General features: G+C 39.3%; 1 protein-coding gene across 8 annotated transcripts in view; it reads right to left on the minus strand.

The window, feature by feature from the left end:
- Positions 1-17,857, minus strand: part of EEIG2 (EEIG family member 2) — a 149,642-nt gene that overhangs the window by 73,226 nt on the left and 58,559 nt on the right. For all 8 annotated transcript variants that reach the window (XM_049700800.1, XM_049700790.1, XM_033434280.2 and 5 more), the window contains exons 3-5: positions 17,820-17,849; positions 12,839-12,955; positions 9,672-9,718 (exon numbers count right to left, since the gene is read on the minus strand). In XM_049700800.1, coding sequence (XP_049556757.1) covers positions 9,672-9,718; positions 12,839-12,955; positions 17,820-17,849 — 194 coding nt within the window. The remainder of the gene's footprint in view (positions 1-9,671; positions 9,719-12,838; positions 12,956-17,819; positions 17,850-17,857) is intronic.

Here is a 17,857-nt window from a genome sequence, read left to right on the forward strand (position 1 = left end):
CCCTTTTTCTCTTTTTGGGAGTGTGTATGTGTATGCTTCTTTGTGTGTTGTCTGTATAGCTTTGCTTTTACCATTTGTCCTAGGGTTCTGTCTTTCCATTTTTTTTTTTTTTTTTAAGGATAGGTTTTAGCGCTTGTTATCATTGATGGATTTGTTTTTTGGTTTGGTTGCTCTCTTCTTTCATTATTTTCTTTATTACTTTAAAATTATTTTTAAATAAATTTTTATTTTTTTTATTTTAATAACTTTATTTTATTTTTTTCTTTCTTTTTTTCTCCCTTGTCTTCTGAGCGATGCGGCTGACAGGGTCTTGGTGCTCTGGCTGGGTGTCTGGCCTGTGTCTCTTGAGGTGGGAGAGCCAAGTTCAGGACATTGGTCCACCAGAGCCCTCTCAGCTCCACATAATATCAAATGGCGAAAGCTCTCCCAGAGATCTCCATATCAACGCTAAGACCCAGCTCCACTCAACGGCCAGCAAGCTACAGTGCTGGACACCCTATGACAAACAACTACCAAGACAGGAACACAACCCCACCCATCAGCAGAGAGGCTGCCTAAAAGCATAATAAGGTAACAGACACCCCAAAACACACCACTGGACGTGGTCCTGCCCACCAGAAAGACAAGATCCAGCCTCATCCACCAGAACACAGGCACTAGTCCTCTCCCCCAGGAAGCCTACACAACCCACTGAACCAACCTTAGCCACTGGGGGCAGACACCAAAAACAACGGGAACTACGAACCTGCAGCCTGCAAAAAGGAGACCCCAAACACAGTAAGTTAAGCAAAATGAGAGATGGAGAAACACAGAGCAGATGAAGGAGCAAGGTAAAAACCCAACAGACCAAACAAATGAAGACGAAATAGGCAGTCTACCTGGAAAAGAAATCAGAGTAATGATAGTAAAGATGATCCAAAATCTTGGAAAAAGAATAGAGAAAATACAAGAAACGTTTAACACGGACCTAGAAGAACTAAACAGCAAACAAACAATGATGAACAACACAATAAATGAAATTTAAAATTCTCTAGAAGGGATCAATAGCAGAATAACTGAGGCAGAAGAACAGATAAGTGACCTGGAAGATAAAATAGTGGAAGTAACTACCACAGAGCAGAATAAAGAAAAGAGAATGAAAAGAATTGAGGACAGTCTCAGAGACTTCTGGGACAAAATTAAACAGACGAACATTTGAATTAAAGGGGTCCCAGAAGAAGAAGAGAAAAACAAAGGGACTGAGAAAATACTTGAAGAGATTATAGTTGAAAACTTCCCTAATATGGGAAAGGAAATAGTCAATCAAGTCCAGGAAGCGTAGAGTCCCATACAGGATAAATCCAAGGAGAATCACGCCAAGACAAGTATTAATCAAACTATCAAAAATTAAATACAAAGAAAAACTATTAAAAGCAGCAAGGGAAAAGCAACAAATAACATACAAGGGAATGCCCATAAGGTTAACAGCTGATCTTTCAGCAGAAACTCTGCAAGCCAGAAAGGAATGGCAGGACATATTTAAAGTGATGAAAGGGAAAAACCTACAACTAAGATTACTCTACCCAGCAAGGATCTCATTCAGATTCGATGGAGAAATTAAAACCTTCACAGACAAGCAAAACCTAAGAGAATTCAGCACCACCAAACCAGCTTTACAACAAATGCTAAAGGAACTTCTCTAGGCAGGAAACACAAGAGAAGGAAAAGACCTACAATAACAAACCCAAAGCAATTAAGAAAATGGATATAGGAACATACATACTGATAACTACCTTAAATGTAAATGGAGTAAATGCTCCAACCAAAAGACACAGACTGGCTGAATGGATACAAAAACAAGGCCCATATATATGCTGTCTACAAGAGAGCCACTTCAGACCTAGGGACACATACAGACTGAAAGTGAGGGGATGGAAAAAGATATTCCATGAAAATGGAAATCAAAAGAAAGCTGGAGTAGCAATTCTCATATCAGACAATATAGACTTAAAATAAAGACAAGAGACAAAGAAGGACACTACATAATGATCAAGGGAACAATCCAAGAAGAAGATATAACAATTGTTAATATTTATGTACCCAACATTGGAGCACCTCAACACATAAGGCAAATGCTAACAGCCATAAAAGGGGAAAACAACAGTAACACAATAATAGTAGGGGACTTAAACACCCCACTTTCACCAATGGACAGATCATCCAAAAGGAAAATAAATAAGGAAATACAAGCTTTAAATGACACATTAAACAAGATGGACTTCATTGATATTTATAGGACATTCCATCCAAAAACAACAGAATATACTTTCTTCTCAAGTGCTCATGGAGCATTCTCCAGGACAGATCTTTTCTTGGGTCACAAATCAAGCCGTGGTAAATTTAAGAAAACTGAAATGGTATCAAGTATGTTTTCCAACCACAACGCTATGAGACTAGATATCAATTATAGGAAAAAAATCTGTAAAAAATACAAACACATGGAGGCTAAACAATACACTACTAAATAACCAAGAGATCACTGAAGAAATCAAAGAGGAAATCAAAAAATACCTAGAAACAAAAGGCAATGAAAACATGACAACCCAAAACCTATGCGATGCAGCAAAAAGTTCTAAGAGGGTAGTTTACAGCAATACAATCCTACCTCAGGAAACAAGAAACACCTCAAATAAACAACCTAACCTTACATCTAAAGCAATCAGAGAAAGAAGAACAAGAAAACCCCAAAGTTAGCAGAAGGAAAGAAATCATAAAGAGCAGATCAGAAATAAATGAAAAAGAAATGAAGGAAACAATAGCAAAGATCACTAAAACTAAAAGCTGGTTCTCTGAGAAGATAAACAAAATTGATAAACCATTAGCCAGACTCATCAAGAAAAAAAGGGAGAAGACTCAAATCAATAGAACTAGAATTGAAAAAGGAGAAGTAACAACTGAGATTGCAGAAATACAAAGGATCATGAGAGATTACTACAAGCAACTCTATGCCAATAAAATGGACAACCTGGAAGAAACGGACAAATTCTTAGAAAAGTACAACCTTCTGAGACTGAACCAGGAAGAAATAGAAAATATAAACAGACCAATCACAAGCACTGAAATTGAAACTGTGATTAAAAATCTTCCAACAAACAAAAGCCCAGGACCAGATGGCTTCACAGGCGATTTCTATCAAACATTTAGGGAAGAGCTAATACCTATCCTTCTCGAATTCTTCCAAAATACAGCAGAGGGAGGAACACTCCCAAACTCATTCCACGAGGCCACCATCACCCTGATACGAAAACCAGACAAAGATGTCACAAAAAAAGAAATCTCCAGGCCAATATCACTGATGAACATAGATGAAAAAATCCTCAACAAAATACTAGCAAACAGAATCCAACAGCATATTAAAAGGATCATACACCATGAACAAGTGGTGTTTATCCCAGGAATGCAAGGATCATTCAATATATGCAAATCAATCAATGTGATAAACTATATTAATAAATTGAAGGAGATATTCTCAATAGAGAATATCTCAATATGATATTCTCAATAGATGCAGAAAAAGCTTTTGACAAAATTCAACATTCATTTATGATAAAAAACCTCCAGAAAGTAGGCAGAGGGAACCTACCTCAACATAATAAAGGCCATATACTACAAACCCACAGCCAACATCGTTCTCAATGGTGAAAAACTGAAACCATTTCCTCTAAGATCAGGAACAAGACAAGGTTGCCCACTCTCACCACTATTATTTAACATAGTTCTGTAAGTTTTAGCCACAGGAATCAGAGAAGAAAAAGAAATAAAAGGAATCCAAATCGGAAAAGAAGAAGTAAAACTGTCACTGTTTGCAGATGACATGATACTATATATAGAGAATCCTAAAGATGGTACCAGAAAACTACTAGAGCTAATCAATGAATTTGGTAAAGTAGCAGGATAAAATATTAATGCACAGAAATCTCTTGCATTCCTATACACTAAGGATGAAAAATCTGAAAGAGAAATTAAGGAAACACTCCCATTTACCATTGCAACAAAAGGAATAAAATACCTAGGAATAAACCTACCTAAGGAGACAAAAGACCTATATGCAGAGAACTATAAGACACTGATAAAAGAAATTAAAGATGATTCAAACAGATGGAGAGATATACCATGTTCTTGGATTGGAAGAATCAACATTGTGAAAATGACTCTACTACCCAAAGCAATCTACAGATTCAATGCAATCCCTATCAAACTACCAAAGGCATTTTTCACACAACTATAACAAAAAATTTCAAAATTTGTATGGAAACACAAAAGACCCCGAATAGCCAAAGAAATCTTGAGAAAGAAAAAAGGAGCTGGAGGAATCAAGCTCCCTGACTTCAGACTATACTACAAAGCTACAATAATCAAGACAGTATGGTACTGGCACAAAAACAGAAAGATAGATCAATGGAACAGAACAGAAAGCCCAAAGATAAACCCACGCACATATGGTCACCTTATCTTTGATAAAGGTGGCAGGAATGTACAGTGGAGAAAGGACAGCCTCTTCAATAAGTGGTGCTGGGAAAACTGGACAGGTGCATGTAAAAGTATGAGATTAGATCATTCCCTAACACCATACACAAAAATAAGCTGAAAATGGATTAAAGACCTAAATGTAAGGCCAGAAACTATCAAACTCTTAGAGGAAAACATAGGCAGAACACTGTATGACATAAATCACAGCAAGATCCTTTTTGACCCACCTCCTAGACAAATGGAAATAAAACCAAAAATAAACAAATGGGACCTAATGAAACTTCAAAGCTTTTGCACAGCAAAGGAAACCATAAAGAAGACCACAAGACAGCCCTCAGAATGGGAGAAAATATTTGCAAATGAAGTGACTGACAAAGGATTTATCTCCAAAATTTATAAGCAGCTCATGCAGCTCAATAACAAAAAAACAAAGAACCCAATCCAAAAACGGGCAGAAGACCTAAATAGACATTGCTCCAAAGAAGATATACAGACTGCCAACAAACACATGAAAGAATGCTCAAAATCATTAATCATTAGAGAAATGCAAATCAAAACTACAATGAGATATCATCTCACACCAGTCAGAATGGCCATCATCAAAAAATCTAGAAACAATAAATGCTGGAGAGGGTGTGGAGAAAAGGGAACCCTCTTGCACTGTTGGTGGGAATGTAAAATGATACAGCCACTGTGGAGAACAGTATGGAGGTTCATTAAAAAACTAAAAATAGAACTACCATATGACTCAGCAATCCCACTACTGGGCATATACCCTGAGAAAACCATAATTCAAAAAGAGTCATGTACCACAATGTTCACTGTAGCTCTATTTACAATAGCCAGGACATGAAAGCAACCTAAGTGTCCATCAACAGATGAATGGATAAAGAAGATGTAGCACATATATAGAATTTAATACTACTCAGCCATAAAAAGAAATAAAATTGAGTTATTTGTAGTGAGGTGGATGTACCTAGAGTCTGTCATACAGAGTGAAGTAAGTCAGAAAGAGAAAAACAAATATCATATGCTAACACATATATATCGAATCTAAAAAAAAAAAAAAGAAAATGGTTCTGAAGAACCTAGGGGCAGGACAGGAATAAAGACACATATGTAGAGAATGGACTTGAGGGCATGGGGAGGGGGAAGGGTAAGCTGGGACGAAGTGAGAGAGTGGCATGGACATATATATACTACCAAATGTTAAATAGATAGCTAGTTGGAAGCACCCACATAGCACAGGGAGATCAGCTCAGTGCTTTGTAACCGCCTAGAGGGGTGGGATAGGGAGGGTGAGAGTGAGATGCAAGAGGGAGGGGATATGGGGATATATGTATGCATATAGCTGATTCACTTTGTTATAAAGCAGAAACTAACACCACTGTAAGCAGTTATACTCCAATAACGATGTTTTAAAAAAAAAAACCCAAAACGGCACAGTCCTAAAGGAAAGGAAGGGATGGGTAATATGTTATGTGAAGATATTCTGATGTATGTGCATGTCTAGGAAAGGAAAAGGCTAATATGTGATATCCTGTTTGTTAAAAGTAATAAAAATAGCAAAGTTTACCCCAAAAAAAGTCTTTCTCTATAACTATAATCTCTAAATTATCAGAATTTGTGGAGATAATACAGCACATAAGAGAATCTACTTTTTTTTTTTTTTTTTTTTTTTTTTTTGCGGTACGCGGGCCTCTCACTGTCGTGGCCTCTCCCGTTGCGGAGCAGAGGCTCCGGACACGCAGGCTCAGCGGTCATGGCTCACGGGCCCAGCCGCTCCGCGGCATGTGGGATCCTCCTGGACCGGGACACGAACCCACGTCCCCTGCATCGGCAGGCGGACTCTCAACCACTGCGCCACCAGGGAAGCCCGAGAATCTACTTTTTGAGCTCTTCAGTATTTGAGTTTCACAGATAGAGAGAGAAAATGGCAGAGAAAGGGCCAGAAAGCGAACATTCATAAAAAGCTCCTAAGAAGGAATGATGAATACATTTTATTCTACTAAATTTTAATGCTCATTTTCTCATTTCACCCTAAACATATTCCACTAGGAAAACATACTGTTACCTAAGAAACCAAAAATTGTTTACTCTCAAAAGAGCAGGAAATAAAGAAAGCAGCCAGGAAATTATGGTTTGAGAGAAAACAGCACAGGAAGGCTAAGTTTTACAAAAATGCATAATTTTAATCAAGAATTGATTTGTGTTAAATATATATATTTTCATCTTTATAAAGTAGTATGTAAATAGAGAACTACATGGATCTTGCTACATGGAAGTTGATGCTTAGGGAATTAATTGTTTTCTTTTCTAGATGTATATTTTTTCTCAGATATTTAAATGATATCTGATTAACTATTTTTTGGTATAAACTTATTTATTTTTGGCTGCGTTGGGTCTTCGTTGTTGCGCGTGGGCTTTCTCTAGTTGTGGTGAGCGGGGGCTACTCTTCTTTGCGGTGCGTGGGCTTCTCATTGCTGTGGCTTCTCTTGTTGCGGATCACGGGCTCTAGGTGCACGGACTTCAGTAGTTGTGGCACGCAGGCTCAGTAGCTGTGGCTCGCGGGCTCTAGAGCATAGGCTCAGTAGTTGTGGCGCACGGGCTTAGTTGCTCCGTGGCATGTGGGATATTCCCGGACCTAACCCGTGTCCCCTGCACTGGCAGGCGGATTCTTAACCACTGTGCCAACAGGGAAGTCCCTAACTTTCATTTTTAACTATTAAGTGTTTTCAAGATTGCTGACAGGCATCCTATTGCCTTTTCCCATTCAGCTCACTCTCTTGCTGAGAAGACTTTTACACATTTTTTTCCTCTTTGCTCAAACCCCCACCTCCATCTTTCCCATCCTCGCTTTTCAATGATTAGCTCATTTCCTGTATCACTAAGAAAAGGAGCAATTTGAAAATAACTTCTATATGTTTCCACTTCTCATATATATGCATCTGTATCCACACTCTCTGTCTTCATCCCTCTTGACAATCCAAGGACACTGTTCTAGCAATTGGCCCTTTTGTCTTCTGCACCACATTTCTCCTTGTCTACTGGACCATTCATATCAGGATACAAGTATGCTGTGCTATCTCTCATTTAAAAAAAAAAAAAGATAAAATCTGCCCTTAACCCCACATCCTCTTTTTATTTATGACCCCGTTTTTCTGTTCCTTTTTTGTAGCAAAATTCCTCCTAAGAATTGTTTACACTCACTGTCTCCAATTTTTCTCCTCCAAAACTTTCTTTAATCCACTCCAATCAATGTGGCCATAGTCTAAAAGCACTCCACCAGTGCTTGTCAGAGTCACCAACGGTCTCTATACCGCAAAATCCATAGGTCAATTCTCAGGCCACGTCTTCCGTGACCTAATTCCGTAGTGTGTGGCACAGCTGATTACTCCGTCCTTTTTGAAACACACTCTTTACCTGGTTTCAGGACAGTAGTCTCCTTTGGTTCCTTCCTCCTACCTCACTGATTGCTCCTTTGCTGGTTCTTCCCTATCTCACCGACCTCTAACATGCAGGAGTGTCCCATACCTCAGTCTGTGGCCCTTTTCTTTATTTATACTCATTCCCTGTAGGTCATTTAATCAAAGCTCATGGCTTTAACCAGTACCTATGTGCTGATGATGTCATGATTTCCAAATTTGTATCTCCAGTCTAGGCCTCCCCACTGAACCCTGTAGTGATATATCCAGCTGCCTACTCAAAATGCCTGGCTGGGTGTTAAATAGACATCTCAAACTTAACATGTCTGATACCCAAGCTCCCAACCTGTTCCTCTTGTAGGCTCTCTCATTTCAATAAATTTACACCATTCTTTACTCAGGCCCAAAACCTTGGATTACAAAACAGCCTCCTAACTCATCTACCTATTTCTGCCCTTGGCCCCTTCATTGCTCCCACAAATTGTCTATTCTCTACCTAGCAGCCAGAAGTTTGATAATCTTACATTTTACTCCTCTGTTTTAAAGCCTCCAGTAGCATTTTTTTTTTTTTTGGCTGCGCCGTGCGGCACACGGGATCTTAGTTCCCTGACCCGGGATCCAAGCTGGGCCCTGGCAGTGGAAGCATGGAGTCCTAACCACTGGACTGTCAGGGAATTCCCAACACTCCAGTAGCTTTTTATCTCACTCAGATTATAAGTGGCCTATGAGACTATTACTATAATGGCCTACAAGATCCTTTATCATCTGGTCTCATCTCTTATCACCCTCCTCCTCACCCACTCTGCTCTAGACACACTGGTCTCCTGACAGTTACTTGAATATGCCAAATATGCCTCTCTCAAGGCCTTTGTCCTTGTTACCGCTGTCTCAAATGCTCTTTCCCCAAATATCTGCATGGCTTGCTTCCTACCTCCCTCAGGTTTCTGCTCAAATATCACCTTTACCAGGAAGGACTTCCTTGACTATATAAAATAGCAACACTTCTCGCACCATGCCTCTCCTACCCTGCTTTATTTTTCTCCAAAGCATTCATAACTATCTCTATAGTATATATTTACTTGTTAGCTTGTTGTTCGTTTTCCTCTTAGAGTACAAACTCCAAGATGTCAGGGACTTGATCTGTTTTTTTCACTGCTGTTTCTCTAGTGCAGCGGTCCCCTACCTTTCTGGCACCAGGGACCTGTTTCCCGGAAGACAATTTTTCCATGGACGGGGGTGGGAGGGTGGGGGATTCAGGCGGTAATGCAAGCGATGGGGAGCGGCAGATGAAGTTTCGCTGGCTTGTCCGCCGCTCACCTCCTGCTGTGCGGCCCAGTTCCTAACAGGCTGCTGACTGGTACCGGTCCGCGGCCCGGGGGTTGGGGACCCCTGCTCTAGTGTCTATAGATTAGGGCCTAGCACATGGCACTTAATAGGTATTTATTGAAGAAATGACAAATCTACAGAGATCAAATTAAAAAGTTAAATTTGTATAATTTCACCCAAAACCTGAAGATGACAAAAGACCCATGGCTTAAATAATTTAGAGCATGGAGAGTTTGTTTGGTAATAAGTAATAGTAACTTCTGTAAGGGTCAGGTCAGTCTCCTAAAAGAGGAACTATTCCTTCATTGGTATTAGCCTACAAACACTACATAATATGAATGTGAAAATTTAAACAAATAAATCACTATTAAACTTTCAGACAAATAACTCATTTGCTGAGCATCAACTTACGTTTTAAAACATGGGTCACCAGACATCAGTTGCATACTGATTAAAACCTAAACATAAGAAAAAGAAATACTGTAATTATAAAAATCTTGAGAGGAGAAGCCACATTCTGCTAATCTATGCACCTTCCACATCACCTAGTCCAGTATTTCCTATTTATAAATAAAATGATTACTGAATTGGGTTATATCCAATATTGAATTGCTGCTTTATACAGACATAGGTTAAAAATCATTTTCAACATTAACAACTTTGTCACTGCAAAAATAAGAGTGGAAAAGATGGAAACAAAAAGCAAGGGCTTCATCAGTAACAATCTTCTGGGTATGTGCTGTTCTGGTCTATTTTATCTGTCTTTCCTCCCAGACTCCTGTGGTGTTTAAGTGTCTGGAATGTTTTCCTCCAACATGTTTGCCATAATGATGCTTTCAGGGGTGCCTGCTGGTGGCCTGTAAGAGTAGAATGCTTCTGGCCTTTGCTCTAGCTTTGGACAAGAATGAATGAATGTAGTTTTTAATCATTCATGATTTTATTCATTCATGAAGCAATTATAATATTTTGTAAAGATCAGGCTTAGAAATATCTGATCTTCCTGACACCCGAGCTATTCAAGACCTTTCACCCACAGTAAGAGGCATTTCCTCTGGAGGATTTCTGTATGTGTTTATCCTGAAGACTAAATGCTTAATTCAAGTCTCCACATACCTATTAGCAGCATCTGAAATATGAAATGCACAGGGTTATCTCTGCAGTTCCCCATTCTAAGAAGCTAAAGAATAAAAGGACCCAATATTTGGAGAAATGTGAACTCTCATACACTCTGCTAATGGGAATGTAAAATGTTTCAGCCACTTGAAAACCAGTCCAGTAGCTCTGCAAAAGTTTAAAAGCAGAGTTACCATGTGACCCAAGAATTCTGCTCCTAGAGTACTTACTCTTGGATACATGCCCAAGAGAAAAGAAAATATATGCCCACAAAGAAACTTGTATATGAATGTCCATAGCAGCATTGTTCATAATAGCTAAAAAGTGAAAACAACAAGCCAAATGACCATTAACTGATGAATAAATAAAATGTGGTATAGCCATACAATGGAATATTACTTAGCCACAAAAAGGAGTGTAGTACTGACACATGCTACACCATGGATGAACCTTGAAAACATTATGCTAAGTTTAGAGAAGCCAGACACAAAACATTACATATTCTCCAATCCCATTTATATGAAATGTTCGGAATAGGTAACTCCATAGACAGAGTAGATTAGTGGTTGTTTAGGCTTGGGGGGAAGGGAGGAGAGTTGGGGGAAAGTGGGAAGTGACTGCTATTGGGCACATACGAGGTTTCTTTTTTGGGGTGACGAAGATGTTCTAAAATTGATTATGGCAATAGTCGGACACACCTATGAATATACTAAAAACCATTCAACTGTGTACTTTGAGTGAAATGTATGGTAAGTGAATCATAGCTCAATAAAGCTATAAAAAATTTAGAAGTACTCAATGTCCTTCTCTACCCACCAAATGCATCAGCTTCTCTCTCAAGCTACTTACTATGTGACTTTAATGTTCTTGCCACCTTCTAGAAAGAAGGAGTTAGCATCTGTAGAACATCCACCCTGCCCCAGAGTATACTAGGCTCTGTGAGGACACTACTGCAAACACATTCTGGGAAACCTACCAGGCCAAGACCTTTTAGAGAAGGTCTCTGGAAACAGCCTCCCCCGCCTCCCAGATTCTGCTGACGTCATCACAAGCCAATGCCACTTAGCAGCTGAAGTTCTAGGGAGGGCAGGGAAGCTGTGAGTAACCATAGGAAGTTGGTCTACAGACAGAATGATAATGCAGGGAGGCAAGAACAGTCCCTGAGAGGCCTAGAAAGCTCCTTTAGCTCCTGGGAGTTCAGGTCTGGTTGTCACTTCCCACCCTAGGGCTCTATGAAATGTCCTTGTGTTTGAACTAAAGCTCTCTTCTACATGAGCTAACCTGAGGGATTTCTATTCCATACAACTAGTGTTGGCAAAATCACATACAGTAACTCATTTAGGCCTCAAGAACAGGTCCCTGGGGTAAGTACTGCAATTCCCCTTTTACAGACGAGGAAACAGTTGGGCTGAGGTGAAGTGCTTACACAGGGCTCCAGAGATCTAAGAACAAACACAGAGCCCTGATGCCATAATCCACGCTCCTGCCACGCAGCTGGGGTTATGCTCCTCTGGCTGCTCAAAAAATTCTGGTTGAATGAATGAATGAATACCTAGAGTACTATTATTCAGAAATGGTATATTTTTGTTGGACCAGAATTTAAAGCTTTGCTAATGCTTTGTGAAATGCTGCTATTCTCTAGGTACTGATTGCCTTTTAAGAATCAGCCATAGGACCTTATTGTGTTCTGGGAATAATAATGATAATAGTAACAAAAACCTTAACAGTAGTCATGAATTAAGAATCTATTAAGTGCCAGGCATAAACTAAGTGGGTTTGAAAACTGTTAGATATAGGGTAATTCTTTTGTCCACTAACTTCTGACCATTCAGTTTTTATTCAGGATTATTTTCCTTTCTTATCATGAGATAACTTACCATGATGGGGTAAACCTAACTAAAACACAGCAAAAGGTTTATCCAGTGAGTTTTACCAGATGCAAGGTACCTTACAAACATTTTCTCTACTGGTTTCATTTAATACTCCAGCTCTCTGAAGTGTGTATTCCCTCTGGGTTCACCAGAATACATGGCTCCTGAAGGTACTTGGAAACAGTAGGGCAGATGCCCAAAGTGAGTTTCACTTGTTGCGAGAGAACCCAGTGACTTCTATGTGCCCACCACAGCTGCTTTGGAAATCACCTCTTGGGAGCTACAAGCATACTGTAAGGTATTCATTTACGATGCTCCTTCCCTTCCACTCATCGAGCCCTTATGCTGTAGTGGTTGTGTGTACTCTTCCCTGAACGTTTACAGCACCATGTGATCATGAAGGTGAACATTTGTTACTTTTCAGTGCTTCTGTGATTTGGATAGTTTTTTCTTCTACATGGTGAGTATTTCAGTGGTATGTTCAGCTCATGATTTCAATACTGATTCCCATCTTGCCCTTGACAGTATATACCTATGATTATTTAAAGGCAGAGAATCTCATTTGTTGACATGTAAATCTAGAAACGTGCTTACTTTAAGAATGGAATTATCCTGTCTTGTATTTTTGGTATCATAGCCTTCCAGTAAACAGCGACGAGTGGTATTTCCTGATCCAGCAAACTCTGCCAGGTTTAGATCTGCAAAGCCCAGCTATGAAAAGAAAGATAATTATATTAATAGAATATCTACTAGGCTTCTATCATATTATCTTTAAAATAAACATTCAATCCATGCTCTAGCCAAGTGGTCTCAAACTTCAGTTATTTGCAGTTTTTGCCAACTTAACAACACCTATTCTATTCTTTGCTTAATATTGGGTTGGCCAAAAAGTTTCTTCGATTAATGAATACGTTGTTCAATCAAGTTCTTGGTGAAAATGAAAAATGTGTCTTTTTACTTAAAACTGAACGAACTTTTTGGCCACCCCAAATGTTTGTTAAAACATTGGCTCCCTTTTTGCAAAAATGTACCACCTATTCTACTCTTGTCTTAAGCAATATGATCTCTGAAATCACATATTTGATTGCTAAATGTATTTTTCTGCACACATTAAAATATATAACGTAACGTAAAAATAATGCATATTAAACAACTGAAATCACTGCAAGTTAGCAGTGGTGCTCACACCGCTCTATGGGAAATACTAGCAGACCAATCATGGTCATTTGCACACATAGAGAAAACTAATCAGACTCTCCTCTCCCTGTTCTGGTCTGGCTCTATTCCCAGTTAACCACTGGTGACTGCAGATAGTTAGTTGCAGGTTACTAAGTTCTCACTGCCCACCCAAGAGCGAAATGATTTAAGTGTATCACATACTTCCTTTGGTACAAGCTCCTCCTCCTTTACCACCTTCCACAACAATTGCCTTGCTGGTCCCCCATGAGCTGAATCTCTCTTTATGAAGCCTTCTTCCTTCCTTCCCCACACCAGCCTTCTCTGCTGTTACCCAGAAGCTCAGCTCAAACGCATTCCTCCCTCTTATTACTACTCGGGTTTGGTCCCCATTTTCTGCAGCTACCAAAGATTACCCTATGGTCTTTCCTCTGATGCTGCTCAACCCTATTTCTCATTTCCAAGTGGTACAAAAAATCACTCCTTTATATCATTATTTTTTGAACAGTCTATTCTATATGACTAAGTGTATACAGTCTTTTATTAACAAAAAAATGTGTTGAGCTTGCAAGTACATCTCCTTGAATATATAATAAAAAGTATTATACACGTCAAACCCTGCTTGATTTTAAGTTGAGTGCTGTGATTTTAAGTTGCCTGCTTTAATGCTTTAAAACATGCAGTGAAGAACATATGAATGGCATTTAAGATGAAGATTTTTATTGTAGGATGGAGCATTATTTTAGTGGTTTTTAATTGGTATAAGAAGAATGAAGAATAAGAACTTAAGAGACCAGCTGAAGGACCACAAGCTCCAAAAGCAGTAAGTCAGGAACATATCAAGCCACAGGTAATATCTACCTAATCTTCACATGATTACTCTGGTCTTACTGCCTTTTTTAGGGGTCCAAGAGATCAGCAAAAAGCCTGGATATGTCCAGGGCAAAGCCACATCCAAATGAACATGGGAAGACTCCTATGGCTGTGTGATCACACATCATCCACATGCCTTATTTCATACATTATCCTTTCTCTTTGAACCTCCAATACCTTTTCCATCCACACTCTTTGCTGATGCCTTGCTTCCTATTTCACTCAGAAATAAAAGCAATCAAAAGAGCATTCAACTTCCACAAGCTCTTATCACCCGCCACATCTACTCGCCTACCTGAATCTGTGCCCACATGTTTACCTTCCCACTTACTGTAAGTGAGCTGGCTGTGCTCCCATCCAAGGCCAACCACTCTCCTCTCGCCTATTCAAGTTCATCGCTTCAGGGATTCTTCCCTCTCTATGGATCATTCCCAGAACACAAACATGCTGGATTTTCTCCCATCTTAATGAACAAAAGAAAACAAAACCTCACGCCATACCTCTCTCCAGTCTACTGCAATATTCTTCTGCTCCCCTTTGGAGCAAGACTCCTCGAAAGACTTGTCTATATTGACTGTCTCTGATTCCTCTGTCCATGGCCACCTCGTCAACTTCATTTCCCCCTCTCCTCCTCATCCACTCTTCCAGCCACAAGATCCTTTTCCTTGAAAAATGCCAAGATCACCTCAAGGCCTTTAACACTTACTGTTCTTTTGCCTGATACATTCTCTCTCAGATCTCACAGCTTTCTTCCTCACTGCATTAGGGTCTATGTTCAAATGTCATCTCTCTAAAGGGGCTTCCCCTGACCATTCTAGAACATGCCTGACTCCCCCCTCCCCTCCCCTGTAGCCGTCACTACAGCTTATCTGCTTTATTTTTCTTAGTAGCTATCATCACAGCATGTATATTCACATTTCATATTTATTTTATTGTCTGTCCCCCTCCCTCAATCCCCCATTAGAATGTAAGCTCCCCAAAGTCAGGGATTTTTGTCTGTTTTGTCTACTGCTGTATCTCTAATACTTAAAATAGTGGTAGGAACAATGCTTGGCACATGGTAAGCAGTTAACACGTATTTTTTGAATAAAAAACAGCCCTTTGGCTCACCGTCCACTGTTGGAATGCTGGTATTACAGTCACTAAGCATAAAGCAAGTTTTTTTAAAAAAAGAATCTGGTCAGTCCCCATTATGAAAGCATGCTAAGGTCAACATTTACTGAGCACTTTTTATGTGCCAGGCCCTGCTTTAAATACTGGAAAACAGTGATGAACAGGACAGATAAGAACCATCTGGCAAGAGCTTACATTGTAATGAGGTACAAGAGTCCATATTTCCTTATGATTTTCTCTTTGGTTTCACTGAGATAACTGTCTCAGTAAAATGGCATATATATATATATATATATATATATATATATATATATATATATTATATAAATTGTAGGTATAACTGTGGTAGAGCTTCCTTCAATTGGCAAATAATTTTGAGCATCTTCATTCCAGATAATGTTAGGTATTAGGAATGTATATTATTCCTATTCTCAAGGAACTCACAGCTTAATAAGGGAAGATAGAAAAGGAATAAATTCCTATAAAAAAGTATAAGTGCTGTGATAAAGGAAGGCACAATTACAAGAAAGAGAGGAAAAGAAAATTTCTCAGTGGGGAGGGATGACTAAGTTGAGTTTTTAATGATACATGAGTCTACAGAAGCACATGCATGGCAGGCAAAACATCAAGTCACAAGGCAACAAGGCTAAAACAGCACGGCACACTCCAGGAATGTTCTCTGGGCAGTATGTCTGAAGCATAAGGATGACTGAGTGAGTGGGTGAGTATGCAGATAGATGATTTGCAAACCAAGATGGGTCCAATATGCTAGGTTAAAGACTTTTCATTTCATTTTCCTTTACAGGCAATAGAGAGCTGCTGAAGGACTATAAGTGGGGGAAGGATATGATCATCTTTGAATTTCAGAACAATCCCTCTGGCAATAATATAGAGGATGAACTGGTGGGAGATGACAGAGGCACAGAAAAGATAGGAGGCCAATGCAGGTTTTAAATAAGAAATAATGAAGGCATAACCTAGGGCAGTGGTCTTGGGACTGGAGAGAAGAGATGGTTTCAAAAGCTTTTTAGAAGGGAGAAATCAAGATCTGTCAGTCAAAGCAGACTGTTTTTTGCCTACCCATCATTCAATGCCCTGATATTCCTTGCTAGCAAGTCCTGATTTTATTCAAGTGTCCACTCCAGCTCATCCATGTACACAAGGAAAGTAACCCAACCTCTAGCTGACTGTAAAATTGTGATTAGTCTAAGCTAACCATGGCAATCCATTCCTACTGCCCATGACTAGTTGAGGAGTGGGCATATGATCCAGTTGTGTACAATCAAAGGTACAGGGAAATCCTCTGGGGGCCATGTAGGAAAAGTTTTCTCACTTGAAAAAGTCATAAATGGGGAAACAGCTGAGATTTGTCATATGTGAATGTGTTGACTAAAACTTGAGCAGCTAGTCACCTCCTGACCATGAAGGGAGCTAGCCAAGGACAAAGCCATCACATAAAGAATGTAAGAAAAAAAGAGAAAAGTAACATGGATTCTTGATGATGTTCTTTAGTCAGTGGATTAACCAATCCTGGAGCAGCTCTATCTCACATCTATAGCTCTATCTCATATCTACCTGTTTTGTGAGATTAAAAAAATCTCTAGGTGAGGAGGGTTTTCTGTTACTTGTACCAAAGAGCATCCTAACTGATATTGTAGCCAACTAGTTTTAGAGGGGTAGGTAGATTTGATAGTTGAAACTAGTGCCCTGGTTCTTGGCTCAGATGCTTAGATGACTAGACTGATGGAGCTACCATCACATAGAAACACAAGAGGAGTATGTGGGGAGTTCCCTGGTGGCCTAGTGGTTAGGATTCCGGGCTTTCACTACCGTGGCCCAGGTTCAATCCCTGGTCAGGGAACTGAGATCCTGCAAGTGACACAGTGTGGCCAAAAAAAAAAAAAAAAGTGGTTTAGAGATTAAAGAGGTTTAGAAATAAAAGAGTTGGGTTTCTGGTAGTAGTATTAATTACTAATTCCTTCTATGCAGCAAAAAAGTCAGCACATTCATTAGTAATTCCATACAGCTAGTAAAAGTATAAAGGATAGTAGTGATCATGTATACAGAGTGCTAAGAGAGCACAGAGGGGGAGTCCTATTCCACTGGGGGTTGGGTGGGACTGAGAATACTTCCCAAGGGAAACTGAATTAACAGTTGCAATTGTTTAATGCAAACCAGAGACTGTCTCCTAGTAAGGAAACTGAAACTTAAGAATAACATCCCATAATCAACATTTAGAAAGAATATGCCTATAATTTATTGTTGGATCCAGCTATTCAATCTCTGAGTTGCTTTATTTAAAAACAGCCAAGCTTAAACAGCAATTAGAAAAGCAAACCATTTAATTTTTAAGCTTATAAATAGCAATGAATGACATTACAAATTCCAAAGGTGTTAAAGAACACCAACTTACCTTTGCATAAGCTTTCCCACCTTTTAATTCCTGCCAAA

This window comes from Orcinus orca, chromosome 1 (assembly GCF_937001465.1).
Source record: "Orcinus orca chromosome 1, mOrcOrc1.1, whole genome shotgun sequence".
NCBI classification, from domain to species: Eukaryota; Metazoa; Chordata; class Mammalia; order Artiodactyla; family Delphinidae; genus Orcinus; species Orcinus orca.